Genomic DNA, 15,338 nt, shown 5'->3' on the forward strand with positions numbered 1-15,338 from the left:
CTCTCTTTAAGTTCACTGATCCTTACTTCTGCTCCATCAGGTCTGCTGTTGAAGCCCCCTTGTGTATTTTTCAGCTCAGTGATTGTATTCTCCAGCCCTGTGATTTCTGTTTGGAACTTTCTTACATTTTCTTTGTTGAATTTCTCTTTTTATCCATTTTCCCCATGAGTTTGGGGAACATCTTTATGACCATTCCTTTGAACTCTATATTGTTTCATTAAATTCTTTTTCTGAGGATTTAGCTTGTTCTTTCATTTGGAATATATTCCTCTGTTTCTTAATTTTTCTTGATTGTGTTGGTTTCTGTGCATCCGGGAAAGCAGCCACCCCTCCTAGTCTTGAAGGAATGGCCTCCCATAGGAGATGAACTTTACTCTTCAACCTTACCCTAGCTCTCGGTTGTGTCTCAAACCAGTATGATCGTCCAAGCAGTCTCTTCTGTTTTTATAACTTAACAGTAGTTGAGGGCATACAAGGCCAGTCACTGTCCCAAAGGGGAAGATCTTAGTCAGCACCTAGATGGGAAATTAGACCCTCAGGCAGCAGCTTTTTTTTTTTTTTAATGTAAATATATACAGTTCTGTGGGATTTTAAACATAAACTCTGCTGGCCCCAGAGCCAGGCAATCTGGGCACAAGGCAGTTGTAAAACTCGGGGCACCAGATGAGTATACATGTTCCTTTCTGAGAGATGCCAGTGAGCTGTAGCAAGTCAGGGGGTGGGAGCACAATGGTAGCATCCCTCAGCCTGTGTTCCCTGAGAATACCTTTATGGCCCCTAGATGTGTGCAAAACCTGAGGCCTGCCCTTAAGGCATAATCTCCAGGACTAGCAAGTAGGTCTCTTTCACAGAAAGAGTAGAGGAATGTTTCTTTCCGCTCTTTGTGCAGTGCCTGGGGGTGATAGCCTGTCAAGAGCTGTTTCCCCACTTACTACAGTCCTAGGGGACCCAGGAACATAAGCCACCCTGCTCCCCAGAGCCAAGTAATCCAGGAGTGTCCCCTGGGAAGCAGGTCACACAAACCAGGTACCCCGCATAGAAATTAGGGTACCAGGCATGTATAAGATCTCCCCTCTGAGAGGTGCTGGTACTGAGGAATAAGGCAGAAAAGTGTGAAGGTATTAATTCCTGCCTTTGGAGGTCTCAGTAGGGATTTACAGTCAGTCTTTAGTTTGTTAATGAGAAGCCGGCCCCTCAGGCTGCAGCTGTGTTTAAACGAATAGACCTCTTTCATGGAGAGATTGAGCTCCTGGGTCTGTTGCAGTTTGCTGTGGTAGCTCTTAAGAACCCTTACATCATTGGTTACAGTCCTGTGGGCTGTGAGCTTATGCCTCACTGGCCACCAGAGCCAGGCAATGTGGAGGTGTGTTCCCTGCCAGCAGCCACAAAAGTCAGGCCACCAGAGAAGACTATAAGCTGCTTTCTGTAGGATACCAGTTTGCTGGAGCGATGGAGAGGGGGAGCACAAAGTGTGTGTTCATCAGCCTTCCTTCCCAGAGAGGAGGTCCACAGGCCCCTGTAAGAGTGCAGCACCAGAAAGCCACCCCCAGGCCCAAACACCTACAGAAACATGGAAGCCTCTTAGAAAGCCTAGGATGGAGCGCTGGGGAGGCTTAGTCAGTTAAGACTCCGGCTTTGAGCTTAGACCACAATCTCACAGTTTCATAGATTTAAGCGCTGAGTCAAGCTCTGCACTGAGAAAGTAGAGCCTGCCTGGGATTCTCTCTCCCTCCCTCTCTCCCTGTCTCTTCCCTGCTCATACTCTTTCTCAAAATAAATAAATAATCATTAAGAAAGAATGACTGCCTCTCAGTCCCATGCTTTAAAATTAGGAAATGCGTCTCTTTCATACAAAGTCTGGATGCTTTACAAAGGGCTCCTTCTGCACTGGGGCCTGGGGTGGGTGAGTCTTTGCAAGGGCACTTTATGAGCCTTTCTTTCCTTAGTTCACCACAGCCGCAAAGGTCTGGTGGGCAGGAACCCCATTGGTCTTAAAAGCCAAATATTTCGGGGGTTTGTTTCTCAGGTATTGGTCTTAATTGGGCTGTCCAGTGTGGGGTACAAGCCCTTTGTTCCTCAGGGAGAACTTCCAGGGTTTGAGATTTCTTCCAGTTGTTGGGTGTCATAGCTGGGGTGAAGTTTGTGGTGAGACTGCCCAGACTTTCCCGCCTTCTGCTGTGTACTTCCTATCACATTGGCTGATGTAAAGGGGTCCCTCCACCAATTTCAGTTTTTTTTTCAGAGGAAATCATTCCAAACACAGCTATGGATTTGGTGTGTCCTGGGAGGAGATAAGTTCAGGATCCTCTTAGGTCACCATTTTGAGCTGGAACCCCAGAGTTCATTCTAATTTGTTCATTAACAGAGAACATTCTGTAAAAGCAGTTGAGAGATAAAGTAGGCTTGGTTTATTATGGCTTGTTCATTTTTTAAGTTCTTATTATTCCTAGTTTACATGGCATTTTTATATAAATTAATTGTTTCTGAATTATATATTCTAATAAAAGCTACATTGTAGTAATTTTAGATATACAGAAAAGTTGCAAAGAAAAAGTAGAGAGTGGGGTGCCCGGTGGCTCACTCATGATCTTGACTCAGGTCATGATCTTACAGTTCGTGGGTTTGAGTCCCGCATCTGGCTCTGCACTGACAACACAGACCCTGCTTGATATTCTCTCTCTCTCCCTCTCCCTCTCCCTCGGCCCCTCTCCTGGTCACACCCTCTCTCAAAAATAAATAATAAATACATAAATATAAAAAAATAGAGAAAATCTGTGTGTAAGATGCACCTTACTTTCTCTAACATGGACATTTTATGTAACTCTGACACATTTATCAAAACCAAGAAATTAAATAACACTGTTCTAAACTAAATTATAGACTTTATACTGACTTTTTCCCCTTTTTTAGATGCCCCTTTTTCCATGAATGTCCTTTTTCTGTTCCAGACACTAGTCCAAGCCACCCCACTGAATGTAGTAAAATATATTTTGAAGAAGCTTCCGTTTGCATCATACTTACTGACTGTTATTAATACTGTGAATAAAAGCTCATCACTAGCTTCGAGCTTATTTTGGACAGCCTTTTAGATTACACTATTGTATACTGCTTTTTGATTCAAATTTTTGCTAACTGTAGAGAATTATATGAGGGAGATCCAAAACCAATGAAGTCAAAGTAATCATCTGTAGGATTACATTGCAGTTTTGATAAAGGGGAAAGGATAAAAATTGCTTGAATAAGAGGGCATTACATTGTCTATGTTCCTAAAGTAGGACCACAAAGTGATGGGTGGGAAAAGAGAAAGTTTTATTTGTTATTGCCTGAAGACATTCAATCTGGAAGCAAGAGCATCTCGCTCTCGGGCAGTCAGTGAAGGTTTTATGTGATGCCGGCACCAGTAAGAAGGTTCCACAGTATGGGACTCATAGGTTCCATCCACATCAGTTATTATTTCCCAGAAGTGCATGGCTGAAGGTTGAGCAGGTTCCAGAAAGTTCATTAGGTTCTGTATGTTTCTGCTTCCAAAGGAAAAATGGGTACTTTGGCCTTCGGTCAGCAACTCTGTCACATCAGAGTTGCAAAAACAAGTCTTGGTCACCTAGAGTTTGCAAAAGATCTTAGTCTTCTGTCATAAATAAACACTAAAATAGTAAATACCACATGAAGAAAGTTTTTCCTGACTTGAGGAAACATGCAGGTTATTTTCTTTGAAATGGCATTTTAGTGTTCATGTAGTGGTCCCCTGCACCTTGACCCTCCCAGGTTTTGGCCCCACAAGGCATGAGGAATATGTGGACTTGAGCTCCAGTGAAATCCTGAAGATCCGTTGCTTTGAACCCATAGTTGTAACAGCCAGACAGGACTGAAATACACTGTAAAATATTGCCCGGTCCTTTCCTTCCTTCCTTCCATCCGTCCGTCCTTCCGTCCGTCCGTCCTTCCTTTTTAAGTTTATTTATTTATTTATTTAGAAAGAGAGTGCAAAAGCAGGAGAGGGGCAGAGAGAGACGGAGAGAGAGAGAGAATCCCAAGAGCCCAAGGCAGGGCTCCAACCCACGAATCATGAGATCATGACCTGAGCCAAAATCAAGAGTCGAACATTTAACTGACTGAGCCACCCGGGTGCCCCTGGTGTCTGAATTTATTAACGTGTAAGTGAAAATAACCAGAGTTCTCGTTACCACTGTCTCTCACACTTGTTCTCTAAGCCATTTCCTTACCATTCTTTCGATGGATCTTCTGCACTGGCCACTCTCAGATAAATAAAAGTCCTTCATTCACTTTGTCACAGTAATAGCACTGTGGCAGTCACTCAGCTCTCATCGTATCTAAAACCTCCCCTCGCCATCAGCCTGGAAATGCCAGGGGTATGATCTGGGATTGGCTTCTGTCTCACCGCAGGATTCTTCTCTTCCTACCTCCCCTCCTTCCCTTCCGCCTCTGGCATCCTCAGAGTAAGGACTGCAAGAGGAAGACGTAGTGGGGAGGTCTTCCTTTGGGGCACGTTAATTCAGGAGTGCACAGTGGAGCAGGGTCTGGTGGCATCTTGTATTCTTTAGTGGGCTTGGCCCGCTGGCTGCTTCCAGCACCTGGACTTGCCTCCTTGCCCACCCGCTCTCAGGTTACTCACCAGACCCTGTGTGTCTGGAGGCCTCCATCCATCTGCCCTGGAATCACACCACCCTTCCAGACAGTCGTGTTGGACAAGATTCCACAGTCTTGTTGGACGGACGGGGTCTCTTCCTCCTTAGTATGAGAAACACATATCTTTTTTTTTGTCACTCTGTGCCTTTCACGTTTGCTTTTAATAAGTTAATTTATTTAATTTGAGAGAGAGAAAGTGAGCATGTGAGTGGGGGAGGGGCAGAGAGAGAGGGAGAGAAAGAAAATGCCAAACAGGCTCTGTGTTGTCAGAGCAGATAATGACCTGAGCAGAAATCAGGAGTCAGACGCTTCACGGACTGAGCCACCCAAGTGCCCCTGTGCTTTTCACACTTTGTGATACCAGCTTCAGGAGACAGACACCAGGCACCGAGCCTCTGAGCTCCCGAGGTGTGCAGGATGCAGTCTGCTCTTCTATCCCAGCAGCAGTGGAAGCAGGAGATGCCCCGCACAGGGAGAGGTCTCCAAGTCTCTCCCTTTTCAGTGGCATCCCCTTTATATCCTTAGAGTCGGAAGATCTATGTCGTTTCCTCCTTTGCATGTATTACATCTAGCACCTTGCTTTGGAACTGTGGAGGTACCTGGCACTTACTGTCTTTCACTGTCAGCTTTTGGAGAGAAGAGAAGCTGACACAGAACAGAGTTCCATTTCAACATCTTGTCAGTATCGTCAGTGTGGGCGTCTCTTCTGGTCACTTGTTTCTAGAATGAAATCTGAAACGTGTTTTAACATTCTCTCAATTTATTTTTAATGTTTTTTGTTTATTTTTGAGAGACCAAGAGAGAAAGAGCACGAGTGAGGAAGGGGGGAGAGAGAGAGGGAGACACAGAATCTGAAGCTGTCAGCCCAGAGCCTGACGTGGGGCTGGAACTCATAAACTGTGAGATCGTTGACCTGAGCTGGTCAGATGCTTAACCAACTGAACCACCCAGGCGCCCCACATTCTCTCACATTTACTCATAATGAGTCATTTGTCAAAAAGAACAAGTGAAGTGAAAGTTAAAAAATGTGTTGTACATATATTTTTTTCTTTTTAAATAAAATCCCTGGGGGTGCCTGAGTGGCTCAGACAGTTAAGTGTCCGACTTTAGCTCAGGTCATGATCTCACAGTTGGTGAGTTTGAGGCCCACGTCAGGCTCTGTGCTGACAGCTCAGAGCCTGGAGCCTGCTTCAGATTCTGCATTTCCCTCTCTCTCTGCCCCTCCCCTGCTTGAGCTCTGTCTCTGTTTCTCAAAATAAATGAATGAATGAATGCATGTAAGAAAAGTTTTAACATATATAAAATCCCTGTTATTTATTTCCCCAGTTGATGTAGGTATGTTTGCCAAACTTAGTGATTGTAGACTCTTTCCTTGGAAATAAAAATAGAAGCTGTCTCTATTCAAGCATTGTGCCTGCTACAACACACAGTCCCTCATGTCACATGAAGATCACTTCTGAAGTGTGAGCTAAGACAGCAAAGTTGGGTTCCACTTGCCCTGGAGTCTGGTTTGTGAATTTCATGACCAGCTAATAATCTTTTAAAATCTCAGTGGTTGTGCAATTGGTAAACCAGCTGTACGCTTAAGAAAGCATTGAAGAGGATGTTTTCCTCAATAGGAATGATTTGTCCAGGTTACTATTTAGCAATAAGAAATAGTTGCCTGTTATCTGAAGCTTAACCACAGATCCTTTTCACACCAGGTAGTAACTCTGATTAGATTTAATAACCAAAAGAGCTGGACCTTACCCTCTTCCTGCAAGTCAAAGAAACTATAAAAGCCTGACAAAAATGAAAAAAATTCATCATTCTTTTTTTGTCATTGTTCTGTTGTGCATACAGGAACAGAACACAAATGTCTTTGAGAAACCGTCTTTGGAATTTATTATGCTAAACATTTCAAAGGAGAATATACTTATCTCCTGAGGGTACTATGCCATTATCACCACTGTATATCTTTCGCTTGAGTTCCTATCTTCCCACATACCATATTGGTGATATGTAAACGCAAAGTTAATTTTGTTCCTCTCTATTGTTGTAAAGTTAATTTGGCAATTCAGTTATCCAGGAATAATTGCTGCATGTCTGTCTCTGGTCCAGGGTCCTTGCACCGGGAATCAGCAGAGCTTGGCCCACAGCAGGCTGTGGGATGCGGTTGTGGGCTTCCTTCACGTGTTTGCCCACATGCAGATGAAGCTGTCTCAGGTAAATTCTCTTCCCCCATCCTAATTGGTAAGAGATGGTAGTCATTGGCATACTCAACCTGCTTTCCACTGTTTGACTGTGATCTTCCTTAGATCCATCTTTTACTCTATATTTAAATTTGTTTTCAATAAAATAATTTTATGCAAGCTGAGAATAGATAGTAGCCATTATTCAAATTTAAGAACCAAAGATACTAAGGAGTTGAATATAATGGAGAAATAATCCCTAAACACTGTATATTTTACATTCCTTCATAGACCCACTTCTTGGTGATTACTCACTAGAGTTTTCCTCCTTCCTCCAGGTAATTGAAAAAGGATTTGTAATCTGCAAATCCCCTGTGAAAGAGAGACAGACAGTTTCCTTGCTGAGTCATTAATAAGCAGCAGTTCTCAACAGATGACATTCACTCATTAACAGGACATTTAACTTCATGAAAGTCAAAGAGAAAAAGTATCTAAGGAGAAGCACGTACAGAATAGACAGATTCTCCACCTGTGTTTTAATGTTAACTTGGGAATGCATATTGAAAATATCAGCATGTTATTTTCTCACTACTGTATCTGTTTCATTCGAAGCTAAGAGATAAACGAATGGAAAAATTATCAATATAAATCTTGGGTAAATGTGTCCCTTTGGTGGGGTGAACTTTGATGATCCATCCTGAGATCCAACATACCTGTCTGGGCATGGGTATTTGCAGGTGTCAGGGGGAGGAAAGGATGATGGAGTTAAGGCCAGAAGACATTTGTGTGTACCATTAATATGAGCCAGCTCCCTTTCCTCTAGTGAAGTGGGGACACTTGCGCCTGCCTACCGCACCCCTCCACCATGGCCTACAAGCGGGAGCATATTGTCAAAGATTTACAGCTCCAGGTACTGGTTAAAGCAATTAGGGCAGGTTTTAATCAGTAATAACTTTCATAGTAGGGAAGAGTCTAGTATGAACTGAGCTCCACTTGGATTTGTACAGAGGTGACTGGGTATTTTAAAGGGAGAATGTGGGAATAGACAGAGGGTCAGTAGAGGCAGGAAGGGAGAAATCACAAAGGGTTGGTCTGTGTAGATGCAATTGGGCCACCTGTGTCTGCAGGCTGGCAATTACCTTCACACAGAGCTTGAGAGAGGAAACCCTGTCCCCAGGTGTCAGCTGGCACCGGTAGGAGATTTTTTTTGACTGCCTTGAGTTTTCCCAGGCAGGCCATCTAAGGTGGGCTAGGGTCATGCTAAGGATGCAGCCTTGAGCCAGTAGAAACTCTATTAGTGTTTTGTTCAAGTCTTTATAGCTCCAGTTTAGAGCCTAGTTGGGAAGAGGATTCAGAGAAGCCTGGCTAGCTAGGCTTATTGATGACTTCCACCAAATAAGGGAATAACATGATTCTTTCACCTAATCACTTATGACATTTTAGTAAGTAAAGGAAACTGGCAGGAACCAAATTTATACACTCAGAAGAGAGTTCTCATTCTGGTGTATTCCCATCACTTTATTAACATCTGTTGCTACCTAGTAGTTGTTCAGTTTGTGGATCTACTCAAGGAGACACTATGTACAAAGAAAATCTTCTCCTTCCAGCCACAGAGAAATTTAGCCTTATATGTAGCAAAATCTAAATGATCAAAACAATACCTTGTATAATTTTTAAAACTGAAACAAGGCATAGTTTAAAAGGAAAATTTAATGATCCATAATATTGTAATGTCAATGTAAGTACAATCTGTGTTGTTTGGACACAATGTATCTTTGTAAAAGAATTTTTCCATGGTAAAAAATCAAAGGCAAACATAAACAAAGAAAAATATCCAGAAAATCTTAACTCAAGAAATATCAAGGAGTTTAATAAAATTGGTAAATAAGTTACATTATACAATATTCCAATAGGTGGTACTTGGGTACATTTATATTAGATTTATATAAATAAATTTAACTCATATCACTGTTAGGCTTGTTTTTCCAGAATAAGTTAATTTTTACAAAACAGATAGCATTTTTGTGTAATAAGTTAGGAGGAAGGAAAAACAAGTACAATCTTCAAGTAAAAGAAACCTGTCTAATGGGCAGAAGTGCCTGAGTCTTGCCTGGCTCTGGATAATCTGCTGCTGCTTTCATCCTTCTGTGTTCTTGGTAGACTTCTTCATTGTCCTCACACATACTTTAATAAAATGAGAATCTGTAGTAAATACTAATTCTGGATTATATCTATTTATAGTAAGTAAGCTTCATATTTATGCCTGGGCTTTCTTTAGTTCTACAAATCTGGAAAGTGTTTACAAGTTATTTGTGAGAACAAGTATGATGTTCTCACTACACAGTCTTCTCATATTATCTCAAATGCAATATATACATTATGTATTATATGTCATGTATCACATGTTATATATTAATATAACACATATTAATATTTTCAGGATTCCAGTCAAATTGAGCTACTAAAAGAATTAATGGATCTTCAGAAGGATATGGTGGTCATGTTGCTGTCCATGCTAGAAGGTATTTTTGATTTATATTTTCAAGTTTCCATTAGCCTTTGATTTCAAGGATCAGTATGTGCTTGCTTATGGAGTCAGCATACTGCAAAGCATAATCAACACTGAGATGTGACAGATACCTTAGATTTATTGCTAGCTTTATTATTGTTTTCTCAAGGTTATTTTTTTTTTTGGATTTCATTACTCTGTAGTTTTTTTTTAATAGTTTATTGTCAAGTTGGTTTCCATTTTACACCCAGTGCTCATCCCTACAAGTGCCCTCCTCCATGCCCAATTCCTCAAGGTTATTTTTTAAGAGATATCTTGCATATCTCAGTTTATATAGCTGGGGAATGAAACCAGTGGTAACTTATAGGGACACTTGTCATTTCCTAGTGATACCCTAAAAAACACACTCTCCAGACACATAGTATATATGAAGTTGTCCATTGGTTTGAATCAGTGGGCCTTATAGGCATGTGGATAAACTCCAACTGTATAAATCACTGCCTTGAACTGGCTGCATGGTGACTCCCATGGGTCCTTCATGTCCTGCAGGAGAAGAGAGGACAACGCCCTTCACAGTGGCTGCTGGTGGCAGTCCTCTTCTCCCATGGTGTGCCTATCTCAGCTCTCGTTCTCTCTCTTCTCTCTTTCCAACTTGTCTTGCCTTGCTACCGCATGTCTCTTCTGTGTCAGTCAGTAAACACGGTGTTCGAGAGCTTGGGTTCGAGTCTCTGCTTTCCCACGCTAGCAGTGTGACCCTTGTGCTGGTTCCATCTCCATTTTCAAGTTGCTTCCTCTGTGAAATGAAGGTACCCATCTACTGATGGATGAAGTCAGTGAAATCACATGAAAATGACCAAAGCCACCTAAAATGTGTTTGCTCTTGCCACCTACCCTTTTTCTTGAATTCCTCCTAATTTTTCTCTCCCTGTTTCTTAGACTGCCGTGCTTTGCATAACTGCACTTTGATTAACTCAGGCAGGAGGTGTGCCTTGTGCTAGGATTTCAAAGGTGCCACATTTGCAAAAACCCTTATGTGAAAGCCACTGTATACCCTCTGAGCACAGGACCCCTTTTCCATGACTTCATATCACATTGTAGTCTAGAAATAGTAATAACACTCATAACCACAAGAGCAGCTGAGACTGCATCCGTGACAACTTAAATTCACCCATTATACTAAACTTTTTTTTAAAAAATGTTAATGTTTATTTATTTTTGAGAGAGAGAGACACACACAGAATATGAGAAGGGGAGGGACAGAGAGAAAGGGAGACACCGAATCCAAAGCAGACTCCAGGCTTGGAACTCTCAGCACAGAGCCCATTGTGGGGCTCAAATGCATTAACCATGAGGTCATGCTCTGAGCCAAAGTCAGATGCTTCACCAACTTAACTGAGCTACCCAGGTGCCCTAAATTTACCCATTTTAATATACCAGCTACTCATTTAATTCTAATACCAAGGTTATGGCTTTGGTAGTATTATTATCACTGTTTTGCAGATGAGGAAAGTGAGGCACAGAGAGGCTAAGAAATCTGCCCACATTGCTCAGCTTCTAGATGATGGAGCCTGGATTCCTTAGCCCACGTTCTCAACCACAATGTTTACTGCTGCACAAATGGACTCAGCAGACCTCACCACATGTCTTTTTTCTGCTGTCTTTATGTTACATAGCACATTCTGTTCAAAGAATAAAAAGCTTTCTGTGACTCTGTAATTTAGGGTAATATCTAATTTTCTCATGCTTATCAATGATCTTCCATTTTTCCACAATAAATATTCTCAACCATGAAGAAATTCAGGGAGATGCTTTACATTGTAAATCAGAAAGAACATATAATTTGCTTTCAGAGGATCAATTTGATGTCCTGGCACTCACCCTCAATAATCATGTCACAACAGGCACATTCATTTAGCCTTGATAAACCTCAGTTTTCTCAATAGTAAAATCAGAATTAATAAAAAGTATCTGCCTCACAGACATATGAATGTTAAATCAGGTATTATCTATGAAAAGTGATTCTTCAGTCCTAAAATGCTGTCCAAGTGCTCATTTTTATTATCAACATGAAACCCAGACTTCAGTTTCTGGCATTAGGGCATAAATGTTTCCCTGATTTTCTGTATCCTAAAACATACTGCTTCCATGATCAATTTGAGGGGAAATAACAGCGTTTGTTCCAACCTTGATTTACTTGTGTTATTCTACTTTGTAAATACGGTTTTGCATGTGTTCCTGTAATCACTCTTTTAAAGCAGAGTTTACAAATAAACCTGTTTCCTGAGACTTCATGCCATAGATGCTAAACTAAGAGGTGTCCTTAATTCACATGTCATGTAAGGTTTCTATGCTCATTTTCTCTCTAGACACTGGTTTTACCAGGAATGTTTATTCTGAACACATGCCATTCTTTACCACCAGGTAATGTTGTCAATGGAACCATTGGCAAACAGATGGTCGATATGCTTGTGGAGTCTTCCAACAACGTGGAGATGATTCTCAAGTTTTTTGACATGTTCTTAAAACTGAAGGATTTGACCTCTTCTGACACATTTAAAGAATACGACCCTGATGGTAAGGGAGTCATTTCCAAGAGGGACTTCCATAAAGCGATGGAGAGCCATAAACACTACACGCAGTCAGAAACCGAGTTTCTTCTGTCCTGTGCGGAGACGGATGAAAACGAAACCCTGGACTATGAAGAGTTTGTCAAAAGGTTTCATGAGCCTGCAAAGGACATTGGCTTCAATGTGGCCGTTCTTCTGACCAATCTTTCAGAGCACATGCCCAATGATACGCGCCTGCAGACTTTCCTGGAGTTGGCAGAGAGCGTGCTGAATTACTTCCAGCCCTTTCTGGGCCGCATCGAGATCATGGGAAGTGCCAAACGCATTGAGAGGGTGTATTTTGAAATCAGTGAGTCCAGCCGAACCCAGTGGGAGAAGCCACAGGTCAAGGAGTCCAAAAGGCAGTTCATATTTGACGTGGTCAACGAAGGGGGAGAAAAGGAGAAAATGGAACTTTTTGTCAACTTCTGCGAGGACACCATATTTGAAATGCAGCTGGCGGCACAGATCTCCGAGTCGGATTTGAACGAGAGGTCAGTGAATAAAGAAGAAAGTGAGAAGGAGAAGCCAGAAGAGCAGGGGCCCAGAATGGGTTTCTTTTCCATCGTGACTGTCAGGTCGGCCCTGTTTGCTCTCAGGTATAATATCTTGACCCTCATGCGAATGCTCAGCCTGAAAAGCCTGAAGAAACAGATGAAAAAAGTGAAGAAGATGACCATGAAGGATATGGTCACAGCTGCCTTTTCGTCCTACTGGAGTATCTTCATGAGCCTCTTGCACTTTGTGGCCAGTGTTTCCAGAGGCTTCTTCCGCATCATTTGCAGCCTGCTGCTGGGAGGAAGCCTTGTAGAAGGAGCGAAAAAGATCCGAGTCGCGGAGCTCTTGGCCAACATGCCAGACCCCACTCAGGATGAGGTGAGAGGGGATGGAGAGGAGGGGGACAGGAAGCCCACGGAAGCCGCCCTGCCCTCGGAAGACCTGACAGACCTGAAGGAACTGACGGAGGAAAGCGACCTTCTCTCGGACATATTTGGCTTGGATCTGAAGAGAGAAGGAGGACAGTACAAACTTATCCCTCATAATCCAAATGCTGGCCTCAGCGACTTAATGAGCAACCCAGTCCCCATCCCTGACGTTCAGGAAAAATTTCAGGTAATTGACTCCCTGGACTTCTCTGGGCATGATATGTGAGCTCTGTGTCAGCTTTTGTGCTGGTGCCAGAGTGGTGTTAACTACGTGAGCGTTTCCAAAGGGAAATGGCTCTTGGTAGGCAAAGCTTGCCTTGTGATGATTCTTTGCAAATTACTGAATTATTTAAACTGTTAAGGCAGAAGCTCAAGTCCTGACCCTAATGACAGTAGTCACCTGAGCCGTCATTCCATCCACAGATATTTTATATCTTTACCAGATGCCTATCGCCACTGGATATCATAGGGCATTAAAGGGAATAGAAGATGTGGTTTCTGCTTTCTAATTGCCATAAAGAGTTTATTAGGAAGCTGTAACCAACACCCATGAAGGAACTAGGAAATTATGAAGTGTTAAAAGGTGCAGGCACTAAACAGTAGAGGTCACGTATGTTGAGAAAATGGAAATATCATTTTGGTTTGGAGTAGCTCAGTGAAACTTAAGAGAGGGGCACTTAAGTTTGCGTGGAAGGTGAGTAAGGATCGAGTAGGTGAATGAGGTAGAGAAGGTATTTCTTTTCTTTTTTTTTAATGTTTATTTATTTATATTTGAGAAAGAGAGAGAGAGAGTGCTGCTTATGTGTGCAAAGTTGGGGAGAGGGTGAAGAGAGAGGGAGACACAGAATCAGAAGCAGGCTCCAGGCTCTCAGCTATCAGCACAGAGCCCGATGTGGGGCTTGAACTTACGAACTGGGAGATGATGACCTGAGCCAAATTTGGATGCTTAACTGACTGGGCCACCCAGGTGCCCTGAGAAGGTATTTCTGAAGTAAGAAAGGAAAGTGAGGAGGAGACCCGCAAGTCTGTATTACCTCTGGTGGGGATGGGGGGTACGAGGAAGAAGGGGTAGGAGTTTAGACCAGAATGAAGGGTGCATCTGGCTCTTTTATCTCCGTGACGGCAAGAGGGTATCCTTGGTAGGTTGTGATTTGGCACGGGGTTACGGGGATCCCTAAACTCACTCAGACGCGATGTGTAACCCTGCTTTTCTTGCTCATTCAAGGAACAGAAGGTGAAAGAGGAAGAAAAGGAGGAGAAAGAAGAAAACAAATCTGAACCCGAAAAGGCCGAGTATGTGTCATTTCTGTTTATGTGCCTTTGTTTCAGTCTCATTTACCCATGGTCTCCCTCTCTTTGGGGGACAGTCTCACATGCTCCATGACAACAAAGTCGGCCATCCCCGAGGTGAGGCTCTCGGGGGAGGACCCCCCACCCCCACTGAGCTTCCACTCCATCTCGTTCCTCCTTGTTCCATGAGGATTCTGTTTGTGCATTTCTCTTTCAATAGAAATGACCCCAGCGATTCCACGGATGCTCTCCTCAGGGTCACTCAGTGCTGCCGTTCTGTGCTCAAAACCAGGCGGGACTTCTGTCCTTCTGAGCTAGGCAGGAGACAAACATCCTGAATGCCATTGCCTAGAATCCTGGCAGTGACCATCCCCCAAAGCGCAGCCCCAGAGCCACATGCAGAGTGGCAAGTTTGTTAAAAAACAAAGATCCACAGGGATTCTGATTCAGCAGGTCTGGTGTGGGAACCAGAAATCTTCATTTTTACCCACACTCCTGCTGTGGAGCACAGTTGCCTTTGCAGCAAGAAGAAAGAAAGAGCTGGGTGCGGGGCCATAAAAATGGGTCACTTCTCCATAACGCTGGCTTTCTGTTAATCATGGAAACCTCTCACTTTCACCCAGTTTAAATAATTTCATAGGCACACTTTTAAAACTCAATGAAGTAAAATTTTAAGTACCTCTAAGTGCTACTGCGCTCACACAGCATTTTTACTTTTCTCCTCCATTGTTATTTTCTTTGGTGTGTTTTCATAGGCTCTTCCTTACGGTCGACTGTGTTTATTGTCAAAGAGCTTGCATGGTTGGGTCGGTTGTAAAAATGGGCACATAGATGATTTGTTAGAGTGAAATGTAACGGCATGACCATCATTTCTGTGGCAATCCTTTCATGTTAAAGGTAACGTTAGCTATCTCTCACCCAGGTTAGGGTGATGATGCGTGCATATGTTTCTTTGACCCCCATAAAGATACTTTCATGAAGGATTGGTGTTTTGCACTTAGAAGGAGTATACACATCAAATTTCAGTGCTTCTGATTCCATTACTGTCCGCAAAATTAATATGGTGGCATGCTTTATGCTTATGCCAAATGCATATACCTCTGAAATTAAGCCCTAATGGCTGGTCAGTGTGTGAACTGAATATTAAAATCACAATTTAAAAATAAAATTGTTGGGAAGTCAGAGTAAA

General features: G+C 42.7%; 1 protein-coding gene across 1 annotated transcript in view; it reads left to right on the plus strand.

Moving 5' to 3' along the window:
* The window catches only part of RYR2 (ryanodine receptor 2), a 674,490-nt gene that overhangs the window by 623,641 nt on the left and 35,511 nt on the right, over positions 1-15,338 (plus strand). Inside the window, exons 92-95 of the mRNA XM_077751737.1 lie at positions 6,748-6,852; positions 9,259-9,340; positions 11,749-13,046; positions 14,085-14,152. Coding sequence (XP_077607863.1) covers positions 6,748-6,852; positions 9,259-9,340; positions 11,749-13,046; positions 14,085-14,152 — 1,553 coding nt within the window. The remainder of the gene's footprint in view (positions 1-6,747; positions 6,853-9,258; positions 9,341-11,748; positions 13,047-14,084; positions 14,153-15,338) is intronic.

Source organism: Crocuta crocuta, unplaced genomic scaffold (assembly GCF_008692635.1).
Source record: "Crocuta crocuta isolate KB4526 unplaced genomic scaffold, BGI_CrCroc_1.0 scaffold59-1, whole genome shotgun sequence".
NCBI lineage: Eukaryota > Metazoa > Chordata > Mammalia > Carnivora > Hyaenidae > Crocuta > Crocuta crocuta.